Genomic DNA, 21,393 nt, shown 5'->3' with positions numbered 1-21,393 from the left:
CAAGGGTGGAGCTGAATGAGTCATCAGCCCTAATCAAGGGTGGAGCTGAATGAGTCATCAGCCCTAATCAAGGGTGGAGCTGAATGAGTCATCAGCCCTAATCAAGGGTGGAGCTGAATGAGTCATCAGCCTTAATCAAGGGTGGAGCTGAATGAGTCATCAGCCCTAATCAAGGGTGGAGCTGAACGAGTCATCAGCCCTAATCAAGGGTGGAGCTGAATGAGTCATCAGCCCTAATCAAGGGTGGAGCTGAATGAGTCATCAGCCCTAATCAAGGGTGGAGCTGAATGAGTCATCAGCCCTAATCAAGGGTGGAGCTGAATGAGTCATCAGCCTTAATCAAGGGTGGAGCTGAATGAGTCATCAGCCCTAATCAAGGGTGGAGCTGAATGAGTCATCAGCCCTAATCAAGGGTGGAGCTGAATGAGTCATCAGCCCTAATCAAGGGTGGAGCTGAATGAGTCATCAGCCCTAATCAAGGGTGGAGCTGAATGAGTCATCAGCCCTAAACAAGGGTGGAGCTGAATGAGTCATCAGCCCTAATCAAGGGTGGAGCTGAATGAGCTTTTCTGCCTAGAATTTGATTTAAGGTACTCCAGAGCTTTTTACTATCGTTCTTTAAATCATGTATATGTGTTCCATAGTATAGTGTATTTTTGTTAAGGTTAGTTACGGGATTTCTCAATTTTCTATATGTTTGCCAATCTTCTGTGTTGCCAGACTTATTATATAGACTGAGACGCAGCCAATGTTTTTATGAGGCGAGAGAGGATGCCTATAGAAAATCTCTAGAGACTCATGAAAGCAACTGCAGAGACCTAAAGACGACTTCATCAAAAACTGCATGACCTTTGATCACATGATTTTTGTAAAGTTCATGAAGTCGCAAGTCGTACAATGTAACCATAATGCAACACACTTTGAAAGGCGGTGACCAACGATGGTCACTGACTTGATAAAAGTGATCCTCTCGAACCCGCCCATTGTCCTGCCTAAGTTGGCAGTAACTCCACAACCTATGACTGCACTGCTATCGCTTTACTCAATGCATTTGACCACGTGAGGTACAGTTGACTTTAAAGGCTATGCTTAGATACTACTGTTTTGATTTGTACAGTAATTTAACATCAACTACTACTGTAATAGACCGAGAGACATAATGACTAGACAAATGGGTATATCCCAAATGGCACCCTATTCCCTATATAGTGCACTACTTTTGATCTAAAGTAGTCCACTATAAAGTGAATAGGGTGCCATCTGGGACACTCACATATAGTGGACATGCAGACACATCCACTGTAAGAGGCTTACTGTGTACATCCACTGAGTACACTGGTCTGTTTATGATTCCCATTCACAATTTCTGTTGAAACCATTCCTTCTGAATCACAAAATGAATTGTTCTGAATCTAAAGCATATTCTGATTAGGAGTGAACTGACATTTTTGAAAGGACTATTCAAAGCTCTGACTGTACTGTATGGTGGTGGACATAGTAGTGTTGGAGTTGAAACACCAACATGGTGTATGACAGGGACAACTGGGTACTGTAGGGGAGAATATAGCTGCCAAAACTCTGACTGTACTGTATGGTGGTGGACATAGTAGTGTTGGAGTTGAAACACCAACATGGTGTATGACAGGGACAACTGGGTACTGTAGGGGAGAATATAGCTGCCAAAACTCTGACTGTACTGTATGGTGGTGGACATAGTAGTGTTGGAGTTGAAACAGCAACATGAGGTATGACAGGGACAACTGGGTACTGTAGGGGATAATATAGCTGCCAAAACTCTCACCTAAAAAGTTGTTTTTGTGTTTAATAGACTGAAATATTTCGTTTCAGGCTATATTATCAGTAGGTATGAAAACAGATTTCTCCCATCCACACTAATCAAAGAGAACAACCAAACAATGAAGTGCCTGTCATTGTTAATACACAGTCAACCGTTGACAAACCATCAGATCTTATCTGTAGTACTTTGAATATATTTGTCTATGAGTCTAACCCATTTACATGGCTGTGACTGTACTACACTCTGTCCTTCTGCCTTCAGGAGAACAGCAGTAATAGCAGGTCTCCCTCTGGGGCAGGGTGTGGTGGAGGTGCCCCACCCTGAGCACTCCTTCCCTGGGGTTAAAATTACCCTGCTCTGCCTCTGTGGATCCAGGACTGCAAGAGGAGTGTGTGGAGGTAAAGCTTCAAACCACACGGCTGCTATGAATCCAATGACATGGTAGAATCTGAGCAGGTCCACTAGATTAGTAGCTGCTGAGGAAAACGTGGCAACACCCAACGTTTTAGTTGGAATCTGTGGTGTAAAACTACTAGGAGCTGTAGCTCTTCTGACAGTACGAGAAAATGTAAATCCTTTGAGGGGTTGAAGGCCTATTGCAGTATGCATGGCGTATTGGTATTGAGCAGTGTTATACTGGATAGATAGGATACAATTCAGATATTACAATGAGATAGTTGTTGTTGTGAACGATTTGTTGAATGACAATTATTCATCTGTTCAATAGTAATAGTAATGGATTTGATTTGTATAACAAATCAAAGTGTATTTGTCATGTGTGCCGACCACAACAGGTGTCACCTTACAGTGAAATGCTTACTTACAGGCTCTAACCAACAGTGCGATTTTTAAGTAAAAAATAGGTATTAGGTGAACAATAGATAAGTAAAGAAATAAAACAACAGTAAAAATACATTTGAAAATAACAGTAGCGAGGCTGTATACAGTAGCAAGGCTATATACAGTAGCAAGGCTATATACAGGCACCGGTTAATCGGGCTGACTGAGGTAGTATGTACATGTAGGTATAGTTAAAGTGATGATGCATATATGATAAACAGAGAGTAGCAGCAGCGTAAAAGAGGGGTTGGGGGGACAATGCAAATAGTCCGGGTAGCCATTTGATTACTTGTTCAGGAGTCTTATGGCTTTAGGGTAAAAATTTTGAGACTTTTGGTCCTAGACTTGGCGCTCCATGCGGTAGTATGGTACCGCTTGCCATGCGGTAGTAGAGAGAACAGTCTGACTGGGGTGGCTGGGGTCTTTGACAATTTTTAGGGCCGTCCTCTGACACCGCCTGGTGTAGAGGTCCTGGATGGCAGGCAGCTTAACCCCAGTGATGTACTGGGCTGTACACACTACCCTCTGTAGTGCCTTGCAGTTGTAGGCTGAGCAGTTGCCGTACCAGGCAGTGATGCAACCAGATGCGCTCGATGATGCAACTGTAGAACCTTTTGAGGATCTGAGGCCACATCTTTTTAGTTTCCTGAGGGGGAATAGGCTTTGTCGTGCTCTCTTCACAACTGTCTTGGTGTGTTTGGTGCTCTGTGAAAGTGTAACAATCAGTTCAATTGTACACATTCTCCTCCTCATCATAACCAAAATGAATGATTGAAAAACACTGTATCATAGAGAGACCTAGTAATAATAATAATAATGATAACACAGTAGTAGTATTCAACATTGGAACTTATCAACTACGTGCGCGTTATTGCTCCATCGTCACATGATACAGTTGCTGCTGCGTGATGACATCACAGCTAGAGGCAGGTCAAGTTACTGTAGTTCGGTTTCTTCTTCCTTGTTCTTTCCCTTCAGTCATCTACCGACCCGGCGACCCAAAGCAAAGCAGACAGACATAATGTCCCATCAAACGGGCATACAAGGTAAATACGCGCATTTCTGCTTATTGTCTCCAGCTGTTGAAACCACAACGGAATAGACGATGCAATCGTCGTCCATGACAGATTTGATTTAAAAGGATTAAAGTCATAGGGGAAAATAATGTTGTATGTGTGTCGTTCTGCATCATCAGCGAGAATAAGCAGTGCTTTCTGCTCTGTGGAAGTTGCTTCGGGCTTCACGGTGCACTGGGCGAATGAGAAGAATCTATGACAAGTGTATTCAGCGATGCGTTGTACTAATATGGTCGCGCTGCTGCGATTCAACTGAGATTGTTACGCCGCATAAACACTAGCAGTTTGTCATCAAGCCCCGTGCTGCTGCAGCAGGCTCCGGTCTGTAACGCCTTTCAAAGGTCTTTTACTAGGGAACAAGCCGCCCATTCATCAAATGCCTAAAGTTAATCTGGGTGACATGTATGGCCAAGATTACTGTTGCCCTTTTGACGTTTGTTTGTTTTGGGGATGAGATAACGTTTGATGCAACTGTGTCGATTTTTATGTAACAACTGACTGTCTAGTAAAATGTGGGTCACCTATTTTGGCCAGTAGGCTATCAGAGCTATCTTTATTTATCATGGCACGACAAAGTGTGATACAATTACGGTACATTGAAGTCATTGCTGCTTTTGGTTTTGCTCTTATGCGTCTTGAATACTTGACGTTCATTCTCTGTCTCTATACTATAGTCAATGACCCAAGATAGATCAGCTGCCTGTACTAATCTTTTCTTGAAACCTTTTTTTGATAAACACACCAATCCATAATTCATTTGACCAGTATATTCTACACTTGACTGTTAGGTAATAGGCTATTCCCCATGCTTGTGTTCCCTGAATGTCCCTGCTGTATGAATAGCCGACGTCTCTCTTGAGCCAATGTGTGTGTATACAAAGGTGACTGCTTGCTTTGACTTCACAGCTGCGGAGGAAGTGAAAGACATCTTTGCTAAGGCGAGGAACGGAGCCTATCGCCTGCTGAAGGTCGTCATTGAGATGGGTGAGTATGTAGCCTGCTAGCCTACAGCTGATCAACTCAATCACACCTATTGATCAGAGATGAGTCCTACCCATCGCTGTATGCAACATGATCAATGGGTAAAAAGATAAGTTCAGTAGTTTGTTGATTGGTTACAACTGGTTATATTTACTGTGATGTTGAAGACATACTGTGATCTGAAAAGTAGATTGTATTGTACTGAATTGATTTGCACTGTCTTGTACTGTATTGCAGTGTGCTTTATTGTATTGTACTGTATTAGTTTTTACACTTCATGTCATTTGTAAGATGGTTGGTTGGTTGCCTTTACTGCACTGCAATCTCAGATACTGTATATCTTACCTGAAAAGACAGAACAGAATGTACCTGTTCCCATAGTTACATATTGTATATCACTGTAATAAATCCACCATGTCCCTCCTTGTTGTTATTCCAGAGACTCTGGTGCTGGGAGGCACCAAGCATGCGTCTAAGAAGTGGGACCAGGAGTATGATGCCTATGTGCTGCCTCTCCTACAGGAGGACATGCCCTCCTATCTCCTGTACAGGCTGGACTCTACTAACAACCAGGGATATGAGTGGATCTTCCTGGCCTGGTCACCTGACCGCTCACCTGTATGTTGATATGTTTATCGGTTTCTTTCTGACTTTGTTCATTCATCAATATATTGGTTGGGAGCAAATTCTCTTCTTTTTTTGTTGTTAGTCAAGACTACCTCTGGAATGCCATAGACATGACAGTTTTTACTTCCCTTAGACTACTGTTTCACCTTCTTAACACAACTGTCATGGTGTCCGTTAGGGCATTTAAAAGTCTCTGTTTATTCCATAGTCTAATAAGCCAGAATACTGTCTACAATAAGACTCTATTTAGAGAACTATGAACCCACAGTCTAGTCCTCACTACAGGTAAAGCACAACAGGGAGAATGTAACAGGCCACACACAGTGCTGCTTTCAAACACACATCTGGTCTGTGGTTGTCTAACTATAGAGGAGCAACCCTTACCACTGGGTGAGAGAATTGTTGACTTTAAACAGGTTTTTAGATGAAGGAAAATCCTCTTATGGTTCATATAAGTATGTCAAAAGCTGCCCCCCATTGAAAAAAGTGATTATTTATGCTTAGCTAATGCTAACATTTTGAAGAGACTGTTGAGCAAAAAGGCTAGCTTATTGTTGTGCTAAACTCGCATATTTGCAATTCTAATGTTAGCTTGCAGGAAGCATGAACCTGGCTTCCATCCCAAACCGCAATGAAACAGCCAAAATGGTCGATGTTTCTGAGAAGTCTGTATGAAATAGCATTGTGTTCTTGTTTAGATTGCAACCTACAGTCATATGTAGCTATGTTAGTGCAGTACTAAAAACATGAATTCCTCCCACTTCTATAGGTTAGACAGAAGATGTTGTATGCTGCTACAAGAGCTACACTGAAGAAGGAGTTTGGGGGTGGACACATTAAAGATGAAATATTTGGCACAGTGGAGGTATGTTGACGAATCTGAAGAAACTCCTCATTATTTTCTGGCTTATTGGCCTAAGTGGGCTTGCAGTTTTGGCAATAATGTTTCAAGGAAAGTCGCTGTTGGTTGCGCCATTTGTCGCTAGATGACATCATGACATGTTTATGCTGTCCCTCATTCCCTCATGACAAATTATCCAACGCAAAACAAGATAGAATCCTTTAAGGACAACAAAAAGGAACCGATTTAAATAATTAAACACCACACAAAAAAATAGAGTAGATAGCTTTTTGAGAAAATGCTATTTTTTACTTTCTTTTAATTATTAATATTATGTATGCCTTGGAGAGCTGTGGGGTCATTTAACAACAAGGAAGTGATTTAATACATTCACTTCACTCTTTGCAGCTTTGGGGGGAGGGAGTGAAAAGAGGATCCTATATAAGCACTGCTACTCTAAATGCGAACCCTGAGCTCCAGTCCACCTCTCTCACGGTCCTCTCTCTCCCCAGGATGATGTGTCGCTGAGTGGGTACAGGAAGTACCTGATAGCACAGGCTGCTCCACAACCACTGACTGCTGCTGAGGAGGAGCTGAGGCAGATCAAACTGAGTGAGGTAGAGAGACACACACACACACACACACGTACATACACTCTTAGGAAAAAAGGTGCTATCTAGAACCTAAAAGGGTTCTTCGGCTGTCCCCATAGGAGACCACTTTGAAGAACCCTTTTTGGTTCCAAGTACAACCCTTTTAGATTCCTTGTAGAGCCCTTTTGAAAGAGGGTTCTTCATGAAACCAAAAAGGATTCTATCTGGAACCAAAAAGGGTTCTCCTATGAGGACAGCCGAAGAACCCTTTTGGAACCCTTTTTTCTAAGAGTTAACACACACACACAAAATAATTTCCACAACAAAGGACTTTGCAGCTAGCACGTTTGGATTTTTAAAAAATTTATTAGGCTTTAGTGGAGAGAGGCATCGAGCAATTTACAGCAGGCAATCAATAACAGATCAATGAAGTGGAAAGATGTTTACACACTACACTAAACAGCCCGACTTCTGCCCCAGATTCCCCTGGCTGCATGCATTCATAATAATACTATGAGGCATTTTTCTATTTATATCGGTGTGATGATGTCACACACACACGTTTTGATCTTCTTTCCTCGTGGGGGGCCAACAATTAACCTGAAACCTGAACCGTAACCCTGAACCTAGCTCCTAAATCTAACCACCAACCTCTTAACCTAACCTTAATTGCAACCCTAAACCTAACCCCTAGGGTTAAAATAGCCTTTCTCCTCATGGGGATGTGGGAAATGTCCCGACGAGGGAGAATTTTCCTTGTTCTACTATCCTTGTGGGGTCTTTTGGGGATTTTCGGTCCCCACAAGAATAGAAGGACCAACCCCCAGTCCCACCCACACACACTCCACTACTCCCTGAAACAAATCATCTCAGCAGGTTGATATGGGTTGTCCCTGTAGGCTGGAGGAGACTAGACCAGATAACTCCTCTCTGCCGGTCCATTTGGTTTATTTATTAATCTCTGTATACCCATCAGATTTCATACTAAAAGGTTTATCGTTCCCAACTAAACATTCACACTGTAAAGCGTAGTAAAAATAGCATGTGAATTTACTTCACCAAAAACACATAGCACCTTTTTTTCTGAGAGTGTATCTGGAACCTAAAAGGGTTCTTCTGCTGTCCCAATATTATACAAAATAAATTAGAATTGTATTAAATATGACAACTATTTGAAGAAACCTTTTTAATTCCAGGTAGAACCCTTTTGGTTCCAGGTAGAACTCTTTGGGGTTCTATGTAAAACCCTTTTCACATAGGGTTCTGCCTGGAACCAAAAAAGGTTATCCTGTGGGGACAGCCAAAGAACCCTTTTGGAACCCTTTTTTCTAAGAATGTAGCTTCCTATATCAGTGGAGTGTAGCTTCCTATATCAGTGGAGTGTAGCTTCCTGTATCAGTGGAGTGTAGCTTCCTGTGTCAGTGGAGTGTAGCTTCCTGTGTCAGTGGAGTGTAGCTTCCTGTGTCAGTGGAGTGTAGCTTCCTGTGTCAGTGGAGTGTAGCTTCCTGTGTCAGTGGAGTGTAGCTTCCGGTGTCAGTGGAGTGTAGCTTCCTGTGTCAGTGGAGTGTAGCTTCCTGTGTCAGTGGAGTGTAGCTTCCTGTGTCAGTGGAGTGTAGCTTCCTGTGTCAGTGGAGTGTAGCTTCCGGTGTCGGTGGAGTGTAGCTTCCGGTGTCAGTGGAGTGTAGCTTCCTGTGTCAGTGGAGTGTAGCTTCCGGTGTCGGTGGAGTGTAGCTTCCTGTGTCGGTGGAGTGTAGCTTCCTGTGTCGGTGGAGTGTAGCTTCCGGTGTCGGTGGAGTGTAGCTTCCGGTGTCGGTGGAGTGTAGCTTCCGGTGTCGGTGGAGTGTAGCTTCCGGTGTCGGTGGAGTGGAGTGGAGCTACCTGTGTCGGTGGAGTGTAGCTTCCTGTGTCGGTGGAGTGTAGCTTCCTGTGTCGGTGGAGTGTAGCTTCCTGTGTCGGTGGAGTGTAGCTTCCTGTGTCAGTGGAGTGTAGCTTCCGGTGTCGGTGGAGTGGAGTGGAGCTACCTGTGTCGGTGGAGTGTAGCTTCCTGTGTCGGTGGAGTGTAGCTTCTGGTGTCGGTGGAGTGGAGTGGAGCTACCTGTGTCGGTGGAGTGGAGCTACCTGTGTCGGTGGAGTGTAGCTTCCTGTGTCGGTGGAGTGTAGCTTCCTGTGTCGGTGGAGTGTAGCTTCCGGTGTCGGTGGAGTGGAGTGGAGCTACCTGTGTCGGTGGAGTGGAGTGGAGCTACCTGTGTCGGTGGAGTGGAGTGGAGCTACCTGTGTCGGTGGAGTGGAGTGGAGCTACCTGTGTCGGTGGAGTGGAGTGGAGCTACCTGTGTCGGTGGAGTGGAGTGGAGCTACCTGTGTCGGTGGAGTGGAGTGGAGCTACCTGTGTCGGTGGAGTGGAGTGGAGCTACCTGTGTCGGTGGAGTGGAGTGGAGCTACCTGTGTCGGTGGAGTGGAGTGGAGCTACCTGTGCCAATATACCTACAGTGCCATCGGAAAGTGTTCACACCCTGCCTTATTCTAAAATGTATAAAAAATGTTTTTTTAAAGTCTGTAATCTACACACAATAGTCCATAATGACAAATTGATAAAGTTTTTTTATTATTTTTTATTGTCAGATGTATTAAAAATAAGTACAGAAATACCTTATTTACATAAGTATTCAGACACTTTGCTTGAGACTTCAAATTGAGCTCGGCTGCATCCTGTTTCCATGAATCATCCTTGAGAAGTTTCTACAACTTGATTGGAGTCCACCTGTGGTAAATTCAATTGATTGGACATTATTTGAAAAGGCACACACCTGTCTATATAAGGTCCCACAGTTGACAGTACATGTCAGAGCAAAAACCAAGCCATGAGGTCGAAGGAATTGTCCGTAGAGCTCCGAGACAGGATTGTGTCTGTAGGAAACCTGGCACCATCCCTACGGTGAAGCATGGTTGTGGCAGCATCATCCTGTGGGGATGTTTTTCAGCGGCAGGGACTGGGAGATTAGTCAGGATCGAGGCAAAGATGAATGGAGCAAAGCATAGAGAGATCCTTGAAAAATCTGCTCCAAAGTCCTCAGGACCTCAGACTGGGGTGAAGGTTTACCATCCAACAGCACAACAACCCTAAGCACACAGCCAAGACGATGCAGGAGTGGCAGGGAAAAGTATCTGAATGTCCTTGAGTGGCCAAGCCAGAGCCCGGACTTGAACCCGATTGAACATCTCTGGAGAGACCTGAAAATAGCTGTGCAGAAAGGCTCCCCATCCAACCTGACAGAGCTTGAAAGAATCTGCAGAGGAGAATGGGAGAAACTCCCCAAATACGTGTGTGCCAAGCTTGTAGCATCATACCCAAGAAGACTCTGCTGTAATCGCTGACTAAGGTGCTTCAACAAAGTACTAACACATTTATGCTTTGTCATTATGGGGTATTGTGTGTGTGTATAGTACATTGATGAGAAGAAAGAAAAGGCTTTAATCAATTTCAGAATAAGTCTGTAACGTAACAACATGTGGAATCCAGGGATCTGTGGACTATATTGCTTGATGTGTATACACCCTCATGACTCCATAAAAGGACAGGGTCATTCTTCATCTGCCCTATAGGCCTATTTCATAGAGCCACCCTCACAAATACAGTAGCCTCAACCAACTGGGAAGGTTTATATTGAGATCCCAGCTCGGTGGGCAAGATGATTATCCACTAATCTACATGCGAGTAAAGAAGCTTTCAGATATTTATTATTCATTTGCTGAGAGACCCGTTCCTTGTAATAAGTAGATGGATGAAAAAACAGCAGCCCAATCCTTTAGGTACAAGAGATTATCAGGTCAGTGGTAATCTCATTCAGTCAAGCCGAACATGGCATGTCAGGAGTGTGAATGTTATGAGGGCTGTACTAACACATGACAGGTCAGTGGTAATCTCATTCAGTCAAGCCGAACATGGCATGTCAGGAGTGTGAATGTTATGAGGGCTGTACTAACACATGACAGGTCAGTGGTAATCTCATTCAGTCAAGCCGAACATGGCATGTCAGGAGTGTGAATGTTATGAGGGCTGTACTAACACATGACAGGTCAGTGGTAATCTCATTCAGTCAAGCCGAACATGGCATGTCAGGAGTGTGAATGTTATGAGGGCTGTACTAACACATGACAGGTCAGTGGTAATCTCATTCAGTCAAGCCGAACATGGCATGTCAGGAGTGTGAATGTTATGAGGGCTGTACTAACACATGACAGGTCAGTGGTAATCTCATTCAGTCAAGCCGAACATGGCATGTCAGGAGTGTGAATGTTATGAGGGCTGTACTAACACATGACAGGTCAGTGGTAATCTCATTCAGTCAAGCCGAACATGGCATGTCAGGAGTGTGAATGTTATGAGGGCTGTACTAACACATGACAGGTCAGTGGTAATCTCATTCAGTCAAGCCGAACATGGCATGTCAGGAGTGTGAATGTTATGAGGGCTGTACTAACACATGACAGGTCAGTGGTAATCTCATTCAGTCAAGCCGAACATGGCATGTCAGGAGTGTGAATGTTATGAGGGCTGTACTAACACATGACAGGTCAGTGGTAATCTCATTCAGTCAAGCCGAACATGGCATGTCAGGAGTGTGAATGTTATGAGGGCTGTACTAACACATGACAGGTCAGTGGTAATCTCATTCAGTCAAGCCGAACATGGCATGTCAGGAGTGTGAATGTTATGAGGGCTGTACTAACACATGACAGGTCAGTGGTAATCTCATTCAGTCAAGCCGAACATGGCATGTCAGGAGTGTGAATGTTATGAGGGCTGTACTAACACATGACAGGTCAGTGGTAATCTCATTCAGTCAAGCCGAACATGGCATGTCAGGAGTGTGAATGTTATGAGGGCTGTACTAACACATGACAGGTCAGTGGTAATCTCATTCAGTCAAGCCGAACATGGCATGTCAGGAGTGTGAATGTTATGAGGGCTGTACTAACACATGACAGGTCAGTGGTAATCTCATTCAGTCAAGCCGAACATGGCATGTCAGGAGTGTGAATGTTATGAGGGCTGTAGTAACACATGACAGGTCAGTGGTAATCTCATTCAGTCAAGCCGAACATGGCATGTCAGGAGTGTGAATGTTATGAGGGCTGTAGTAACACATGACAGGTCAGTGGTAATCTCATTCAGTCAAGCCGAACATGGCATGTCAGGAGTGTGAATGTTATGAGGGCTGTACTAACACATGACAGGTCAGTGGTAATCTCATTCAGTCAAGCCGAACATGGCATGTCAGGAGTGTGAATGTTATGAGGGCTGTACTAACACATGACAGGTCAGTGGTAATCTCATTCAGTCAAGCCGAACATGGCATGTCAGGAGTGTGAATGTTATGAGGGCTGTACTAACACATGACAGGTCAGTGGTAATCTCATTCAGTCAAGCCGAACATGGCATGTCAGGAGTGTGAATGTTATGAGGGCTGTACTAACACATGACAGGTCAGTGGTAGTCTCATTCAGTCAAGCCGAACATGGCATGTCAGGAGTGTGAATGTTATGAGGGCTGTACTAACACATGACAGGTCAGTGGTAATCTCATTCAGTCAAGCCGAACATGGCATGTCAGGAGTGTGAATGTTATGAGGGCTGTACTAACACATGACAGGTCAGTGGTAGTCTCATTCAGTCAAGCCGAACATGGCATGTCAGGAGTGTGAATGTTATGAGGGCTGTACTAACACATGACAGGTCAGTGGTAATCTCATTCAGTCAAGCCGAACATGGCATGTCAGGAGTGTGAATGTTATGAGGGCTGTACTAACACATGACAGGTCAGTGGTAATCTCATTCAGTCAAGCCGAACATGGCATGTCAGGAGTGTGAATGTTATGAGGGCTGTACTAACACATGACAGGTCAGTGGTAATCTCATTCAGTCAAGCCGAACATGGCATGTCAGGAGTGTGAATGTTATGAGGGCTGTACTAACACATGACAGGTCAGTGGTAATCTCATTCAGTCAAGCCGAACATGGCATGTCAGGAGTGTGAATGTTATGAGGGCTGTAGTAACACATGACAGGTCAGTGGTAATCTCATTCAGTCAAGCCGAACATGGCATGTCAGGAGTGTGAATGTTATGAGGGCTGTACTAACACATGACAGGTCAGTGGTAATCTCATTCAGTCAAGCCGAACATGGCATGTCAGGAGTGTGAATGTTATGAGGGCTGTAGTAACACATGACAGGTCAGTGGTAATCTCATTCAGTCAAGCCGAACATGGCATGTCAGGAGTGTGAATGTTATGAGGGCTGTACTAACACATGACAGGTCAGTGGTAATCTCATTCAGTCAAGCCGAACATGGCATGTCAGGAGTGTGAATGTTATGAGGGCTGTACTAACACATGACAGGTCAGTGGTAATCTCATTCAGTCAAGCCGAACATGGCATGTCAGGAGTGTGAATGTTATGAGGGCTGTACTAACACATGACAGGTCAGTGGTAATCTCATTCAGTCAAGCCGAACATGGCATGTCAGGAGTGTGAATGTTATGAGGGCTGTACTAACACATGACAGGTCAGTGGTAATCTCATTCAGTCAAGCCGAACATGGCATGTCAGGAGTGTGAATGTTATGAGGGCTGTACTAACACATGACAGGTCAGTGGTAATCTCATTCAGTCAAGCCGAACATGGCATGTCAGGAGTGTGAATGTTATGAGGGCTGTACTAACACATGACAGGTCAGTGGTAATCTCATTCAGTCAAGCCGAACATGGCATGTCAGGAGTGTGAATGTTATGAGGGCTGTACTAACACATGACAGGTCAGTGGTAATCTCATTCAGTCAAGCCGAACATGGCATGTCAGGAGTGTGAATGTTATGAGGGCTGTACTAACACATGACAGGTCAGTGGTAATCTCATTCAGTCAAGCCGAACATGGCATGTCAGGAGTGTGAATGTTATGAGGGCTGTACTAACACATGACAGGTCAGTGGTAATCTCATTCAGTCAAGCCGAACATGGCATGTCAGGAGTGTGAATGTTATGAGGGCTGTACTAACACATGACAGGTCAGTGGTAATCTCATTCAGTCAAGCCGAACATGGCATGTCAGGAGTGTGAATGTTATGAGGGCTGTACTAACACATGACAGGTCAGTGGTAATCTCATTCAGTCAAGCCGAACATGGCATGTCAGGAGTGTGAATGTTATGAGGGCTGTACTAACACATGACAGGTCAGTGGTAATCTCATTCAGTCAAGCCGAACATGGCATGTCAGGAGTGTGAATGTTATGAGGGCTGTACTAACACATGACAGGTCAGTGGTAATCTCATTCAGTCAAGCCGAACATGGCATGTCAGGAGTGTGAATGTTATGAGGGCTGTACTAACACATGACAGGTCAGTGGTAATCTCATTCAGTCAAGCCGAACATGGCATGTCAGGAGTGTGAATGTTATGAGGGCTGTACTAACACATGACAGGTCAGTGGTAATCTCATTCAGTCAAGCCGAACATGGCATGTCAGGAGTGTGAATGTTATGAGGGCTGTACTAACACATGACAGGTCAGTGGTAATCTCATTCAGTCAAGCCGAACATGGCATGTCAGGAGTGTGAATGTTATGAGGGCTGTACTAACACATGACAGGTCAGTGGTAATCTCATTCAGTCAAGCCGAACATGGCATGTCAGGAGTGTGAATGTTATGAGGGCTGTACTAACACATGACAGGTCAGTGGCAATCTCATTCAGTCAAGCCGAACATGGCATGTCAGGAGTGTGAATGTTATGAGGGCTGTACTAACACATGACAGGTCAGTGGTAATCTCATTCAGTCAAGCCGAACATGGCATGTCAGGAGTGTGAATGTTATGAGGGCTGTACTAACACATGACAGGTCAGTGGTAATCTCATTCAGTCAAGCCGAACATGGCATGTCAGGAGTGTGAATGTTATGAGGGCTGTACTAACACATGACAGGTCAGTGGTAATCTCATTCAGTCAAGCCGAACATGGCATGTCAGGAGTGTGAATGTTATGAGGGCTGTACTAACACATGACAGGTCAGTGGTAATCTCATTCAGTCAAGCCGAACATGGCATGTCAGGAGTGTGAATGTTATGAGGGCTGTACTAACACATGACAGGTCAGTGGCAATCTCATTCAGTCAAGCCGAACATGGCATGTCAGGAGTGTGAATGTTATGAGGGCTGTACTAACACATGACAGGTCAGTGGTAATCTCATTCAGTCAAGCCGAACATGGCATGTCAGGAGTGTGAATGTTATGAGGGCTGTACTAACACATGACAGGTCAGTGGTAATCTCATTCAGTCAAGCCGAACATGGCATGTCAGGAGTGTGAATGTTATGAGGGCTGTACTAACACATGACAGGTCAGTGGTAATCTCATTCAGTCAAGCCGAACATGGCATGTCAGGAGTGTGAATGTTATGAGGGCTGTACTAACACATGACAGGTCAGTGGCAATCTCATTCAGTCAAGCCGAACATGGCATGTCAGGAGTGTGAATGTTATGAGGGCTGTACTAACACATGACAGGTCAGTGGTAATCTCATTCAGTCAAGCCGAACATGGCATGTCAGGAGTGTGAATGTTATGAGGGCTGTACTAACACATGACAGGTCAGTGGTAATCTCATTCAGTCAAGCCGAACATGGCATGTCAGGAGTGTGAATGTTATGAGGGCTGTACTAACACATGACAGGTCAGTGCAGACCTTTTACATACTGATGTTATTCAATTATTATTATTTCTATTGGATATTATATTGGATATAATTATCATTATGATATTATTATCATTATATTATTATTATTATTATTATTGGATATATTATTCAGAACAGTTTATTTATCTCATATCACATTGAGATCGTTTTGTTCCATGTAAGACTTTAAATGTTACCACAAGCTTTATCAATTCCTTTTTTTCCCCCCAAGTTAAATATGTTTTTTTTGTGCCTTTTTACGAATGTATCTTTCTGTTTATCTTTTGCAAATTATTGGTGACACAAACACAACATTGGGGTAAGGATAGACTTCCTGTTGTAGTAGTGAGTCTAGACTAGCCCGGGCCCTTCTCAAACCACGGCCTGGTGACCAATGTTGGGGTTGTCTTAGTGTGTGTGACACCTAATGACTGTTTTTGTTGTTGTGTAATTTTAGTTCCAGACCATTAGTCTGGGCCTAGGCCCTTCTCAGAAAGAAAGCCTGGTGATTTAGTTAAAACAACACCAAGTGACCATGTGTGTCCGTCCGTCCAGGTACAGACCGACATCAGTGTGGACACTAAGCAACAGACTCTGACGGGCGTGGCCTTCCCTATGCAGCGAGACGCCATCCAGGCTCTGGAACAGTTCAGAGAGAAGAAGATCAACTACGTACAGCTGGTGAGTATAGTACATCATAGTATATAGTATCATACATAAAGTATAGAATAATATATTACAGTACATCATAATGTACAATAATATAGTATAGTACATCATAATATAGTATATACTAATATAGTACATCATAGTATATAGTATAGTACATCATAGTGTATAGTATAGTACATCATAGTATAGAATAATATATTACAGTACATCATAGTATATAGTATCGTACATAAAGTATAGAATAATATATTGCAGTACATCATAGTATATAGTATAGTACATCATAGTATAGAATAATATATTACAGTACATCCTAGTGTATAATAATATAGTATAGTACATCATAATATAGTATTTACTAATATAGTATAGTACATCATAGTATATAATAATATATTACAGTACATCATAGTGTACAATAATATAGTATAGTACATCATAATATAGTATTTACTAATATAGTATAGTACATCATAGTGTATAATAATATAGTATAATGCATCAAAGTATAGTACATCATAGAGTAGTATAGAATAATATAGGATATAATGTAGTATAGTACACCATTATAGAACAATAGATTATAGAATATTATAGTAGAGAATACTATATACTAGTATAGAATAATATAGTTTAGTACATCATAGTATAGAATAATATAATGTAGAATAATATAGTATAGTCTAGAATAATATAGTATAGAATGATATAGAATAGTACGTCATAGTGTATCATAATATAGTATATATTAATATAGTATAGAATTGTATAGAATAGTATGGAATAATATAGTATTTAATAGTATAGAATAATATACTATAGTCTAGAATAATATAGTACAGGATTATATAGTATAGTACGTCATAGTATATCATAATATGGTATATAATAATATAGTATAGAATGTAGTATTAAATAATATAGTATATAATTATATATCATAGTATATAATCATATATTATAGTCTAGAATAATATAGTACAGAATAATATAGTATAGAATGATATGGTATTGTATAAAATAATATAGTACAGAATAGAATGATATAGAATTGTATAGTACATATAGTATAGTACATCATAGTATATAATAATACAGTATAGTCTAGAATAATATAGTATAGTCTAGAATAGTATAGTACGCCATAGTGTATTATAGTATAGAATTATATAGAATATAGTATAGAATGATATAGTATAGTACATCATAGTCTAGAATAATATATAGTATAGAATAATATAGTGTAGTATAGAATAATATAGTATGGAATGATATAGTATAATACATCATAGTATAAAATAATATAGGAAAGTATAGTATCGTAGAGAGACGCCATCCAGTATCTGGAACAGTTAAGAGAGAATAGAACCAACAAGTACAGCTGGTGCGTGTCAGTACTGTCTGGAGTCTCACCTCCTTTTATTAGAGCACAGAGACAGACAATCACCGTGTTGTTTCATTAGCAGTAGGTGTCTCTGACTAGCATGTTTCTGGATTCAACAATACCATATAATTGCCATAGAAGACTACACTGTGATGGCTATAACACGAACTAACTAACTGGCACCATGTTACATGAAACATGATACTCAAAGCCTTATTGTATTGGATGGTTTACATTACAAAGCTTATTGAGGATTGTTTTTTGAAAAAATGCATCGTCATCTGTATCAACAGGAGATTGATTTTAGGAATGAGTGTATCAAGCTGTCCAGCACCACTCCTACAGAACTGAAGGATCTGCCCAAGAGGATCCCCAAGGATGCAGCCCGATACCACTTCTTCCTGTACAAGCATTCCCACGAGGGAGACTACCTCGAGTCTACAGGTAAAGACAACACATTAAAACATTATGAGAAGATATTACGGCATGTTTTTTTTTAATACGTTGATATTATACCACACAATCATTTTTTTAGCTTGATCTACTCTTATTCATAATTGTATTATGTTAATTAAATGTAATAACAATGTGATAAGGTGGTATTTTAAAGTGGTTTCCTGTGTGTGTTGCAGTGTTCATCTACTCCATGCCGGGGTATAAATGTAGCATCAGAGAGAGGATGCTCTACTCCAGCTGTAAGAACCCTCTCATCGATACTGTGGAGAGCAACCTGCACATCCAGATAGCCAAAAAGGTAAGAGCTGGGTCATGTTCATTATACAACCTGCACATCCAGATAGCCTAAAAGGTAAGAGCTGGGTCATGTTCATTATACAACCTGCCCATCCAGATAGCCTAAAAGGTAAGAGCTGGGTCATGTTCATTATACAACCTGCCCATCCAGATAGCCTAAAAGGTAAGAGCTGGGTCATGTTCATTATACAACCTGCCCATCCAGATAGCCAAAAAGGTAAGAGCTGAGTCATGTTCATTATACAACCTGCACATCCAGATAGGCTAAAAGGTAAGAGCTGGGTCATGTTCATTATACAACCTGCACATCCAGGAAGCCTAAAAGGTAAGAGCTGGGTCATGTTCATTATATCACACTGTAGCTAAATGTATTGCAACAGAACATTTAAACATGCACTTCACATTATATTAAGTGAGATAGTCCATCCATTTCAGTCTTGTTTTTCTTTCATTTGGAACCTGATCTCTCGTGGACAGACTGCGTAAACATAAGCATCTGACCAAAAATACATGGGGTTTTAGTTCTGCTTTAACCCATATTATTTGGGACCTAATTAATACAACTCAGGTTCACTGCAGTGAGTCACATGAGAGGGTGACTTTCAACAGTTTAAAACACCCCTGTGAAAATACTGTAACATTATGCCAACGTAGACTGGATTTTTGCTGCAATGTATTTTTTATAGAGGAAGTCTAGTTTGCCCCTCAGTGATGGGATTTATTGTATTCCTATTAGTAGAAGTATCCCTACTAACTGATGCATTCTGATTCCCTCCCCTAGCTGGAGATTGATAACGGTGATGAGCTCACCGCAGAATTCATGTACGAAGAGGTCCACCCTAAGCAGCACGCACACAAGCAGGCCTTTCCCAAACCTAAAGGCCCCGCGGGGAAGAAAGGAGGGCGCCGGATCACTAGACCACCAGGGGATGGCGAAGAAGACTAATAAAACACCCCTCCATTTTAGTCCACAATGGAACATTCCACTTAGTATATAAGAACCCTTTATCTGGTTGACTCCCAAATGGCCCCCCTATTCACTTTATAGTGCACTACTGTTGACTAGGGCCTATAGGGCTCTGGTTAAAAGGAGTGCACTATATAGGGGATAGGGTTCCATGTAGGACATAGACCATTGACATGAATCCCTCCTAATGCCCTTTAACCTCATAGACAACCAGCCTGTAGACTATATGAACTATGCACACACAGACCACCACACTAATATAAGCCATGACACTCAAACCTGTGAACTTACTTACATTAGTAGCTTGTTATTTAGACAGACATTCGGTGCTGTGCTTTCATGATGATGAAAGAGAGAGCGAACATTTCCCTTTAGAGCTATAGCTAATGTTTTTTTATTTCTCATATTATTTGACAATGTTTTTAAAATATATGGTTCCTAATCCTGGTTCTGGAGAGCTGGATGTGTTTTTAAGATATATGGTTCCCAATCCTGGTCCTGGAGAGCTAGAGGTTCTGGAGGTCCTGGAGAGCTAGAGGTTCTGGAGGTGTGTGAGATGAAAGACCTTGTGGTTTTTCTGGTGAGCATGTGATACTGATCTGGACACTTCACCTTGTTATTAGTGCTGATTTAATGCCGACAATGTTGTAGCAGTTCTATAATGCCTTGTGTAAAGTCAATCAATAGAGAATGTTGTTCCACAACCGCTAGCTCTTCAGGATCAGAGTTGAGGGCTGGGTCCTATTCATGTGACACTAAATGGAGAAAACAGAGAGGGACCACCTAGACTTGTCCAATAAGAATAGCTTGTATTCGCTTTCCGTTGATAAATGTTTGAAAACGTTTAGCTATGGTGTGCCTAATGAATAGGACCATGCTGATGTAGAAGCTTGATTTGGGAGAGAAGAGAGGCCATGTGTGGGTCTGTGGATGTTGTTAAGAAGCCTAATGCTTTTGTATACATTTTACTGTATGCATCTAATTTGTACTACCATGTCCATAACAACTGTATGATTACATGTCAGTCCAAAATCTAGTTAAGGATTTCTCTTTCCATGTTCTTTTACTGAAGAATGAAAAACCCGATAGAAAGTATTTTTCTAGGTCTGTGATGTACTGTATGTGTGTGTGGTGTTCTGCGACTGAGAGGTCACAGCCTGAATCAGTTGAATGTCAACCGTTATCTGTTTGTCGGTCTGTGTGAGAGAGAGAGTGCCTGGGTGCGTCCGGAATGGCACCCCATTTCCTATATAGTGCACTACTTTTGACCAGAGCCCATCAGAATAGGTACCCTATTCCCTATATAGTACACTACTTTTGACCAGGGCCCATCAGAATAGGCACCCTATTCCCTATATAGTACACTACTTTTGACCAGAGCCCATCGGAATAGGCACCCTATTCCCTATATAGTGCACTACTTTTGACCAGAGCCCATCAGAATAGGCACCCTATTCCCTATATAGTACACTACTTTTGACCAGAGCCCATCAGAATAGGCACCCTATTCCCAATATAGTAGACTACTTTTGACCAGAGCCCATCAGAATAGGCACCCTATTCCCTATATATAGTGCACTACTTTTGACCCAGGTGCCATTTCAGATGCAGACCTGTTTGTCAATCAGGGTTGCTCGTTTGTGCATTTCACATCAGTGATATTAATCCCACATAATATGCAATGCTTTTCAACCACAATGCTGCAGGTCTTTCCCCACGTGACAATGTGTGTACGCATGTGATGTTTATTAGAACCACAATGAAGGGAAGGGACTGTGATTCCCAGGTAAAATGTCATGGAGAATCTGTCTACTGATTCCATGAAAAGGCAAACCACTATGACATGTTCATGCTGTACTGGATTACTATGGCATTATGTCATTCTGAAGGAGTCCTAGTACCTTGAAACTATCATGTTATGTAATGTCTCAAATTGTTTGTTTTTTTCTATGAATTAAATTGTGTAAGGAAATTAAATAAATTAAAATATTTAAATTACATTCATTAATGTGTTTCTTGCCTGATATATTATTAGTAGCAGTATCAGAACTACTATGCAAGCCTAGTGACCACTGAGAGGTGTGAGCTTACTGAATAAAGCATTGCTCTCTGAATAGAGTTGGCAGTGAAGGGGGGA

General features: G+C 42.1%; 1 protein-coding gene across 1 annotated transcript; it reads left to right on the top strand.

The window, feature by feature from the left end:
* Positions 1 to 3,583: 3,583 nt before the first annotated feature.
* Positions 3,584 to 21,256, top strand: LOC139379647 (twinfilin-1-like). Its single transcript, XM_071122462.1, has 9 exons — positions 3,584 to 3,684; positions 4,621 to 4,698; positions 5,135 to 5,313; positions 6,092 to 6,187; positions 6,676 to 6,780; positions 16,036 to 16,161; positions 17,830 to 17,980; positions 18,169 to 18,290; positions 19,071 to 21,256. Exons 1-9 carry the CDS (start codon positions 3,660 to 3,662, stop codon positions 19,233 to 19,235), a joined length of 1,047 nt encoding a protein of 348 aa, XP_070978563.1. The 5' UTR covers positions 3,584 to 3,659; the 3' UTR covers positions 19,236 to 21,256.
* Positions 21,257 to 21,393: the final 137 nt, after the last annotated feature.

Source organism: Oncorhynchus clarkii, chromosome 21, assembly GCF_045791955.1.
Source record: "Oncorhynchus clarkii lewisi isolate Uvic-CL-2024 chromosome 21, UVic_Ocla_1.0, whole genome shotgun sequence".
In the NCBI taxonomy this organism is placed as follows: domain Eukaryota; kingdom Metazoa; phylum Chordata; class Actinopteri; order Salmoniformes; family Salmonidae; genus Oncorhynchus; species Oncorhynchus clarkii.
This window is presented reverse-complemented; position numbering and strand designations above follow the sequence as displayed.

Coding starts and splice junctions, on each gene's coding strand:
- LOC139379647 (XM_071122462.1), top strand. CDS start 3,660: ATGTCCCATCAAACGGGCATACAAG. Junction 16,162..17,829: donor AGATCAACTACGTACAGCTG/GTGAGTATAGTA, acceptor CTGTATCAACAG/GAGATTGATTTTAGGAATGA. Junction 17,981..18,168: donor AGACTACCTCGAGTCTACAG/GTAAAGACAACA, acceptor TGTGTGTTGCAG/TGTTCATCTACTCCATGCCG.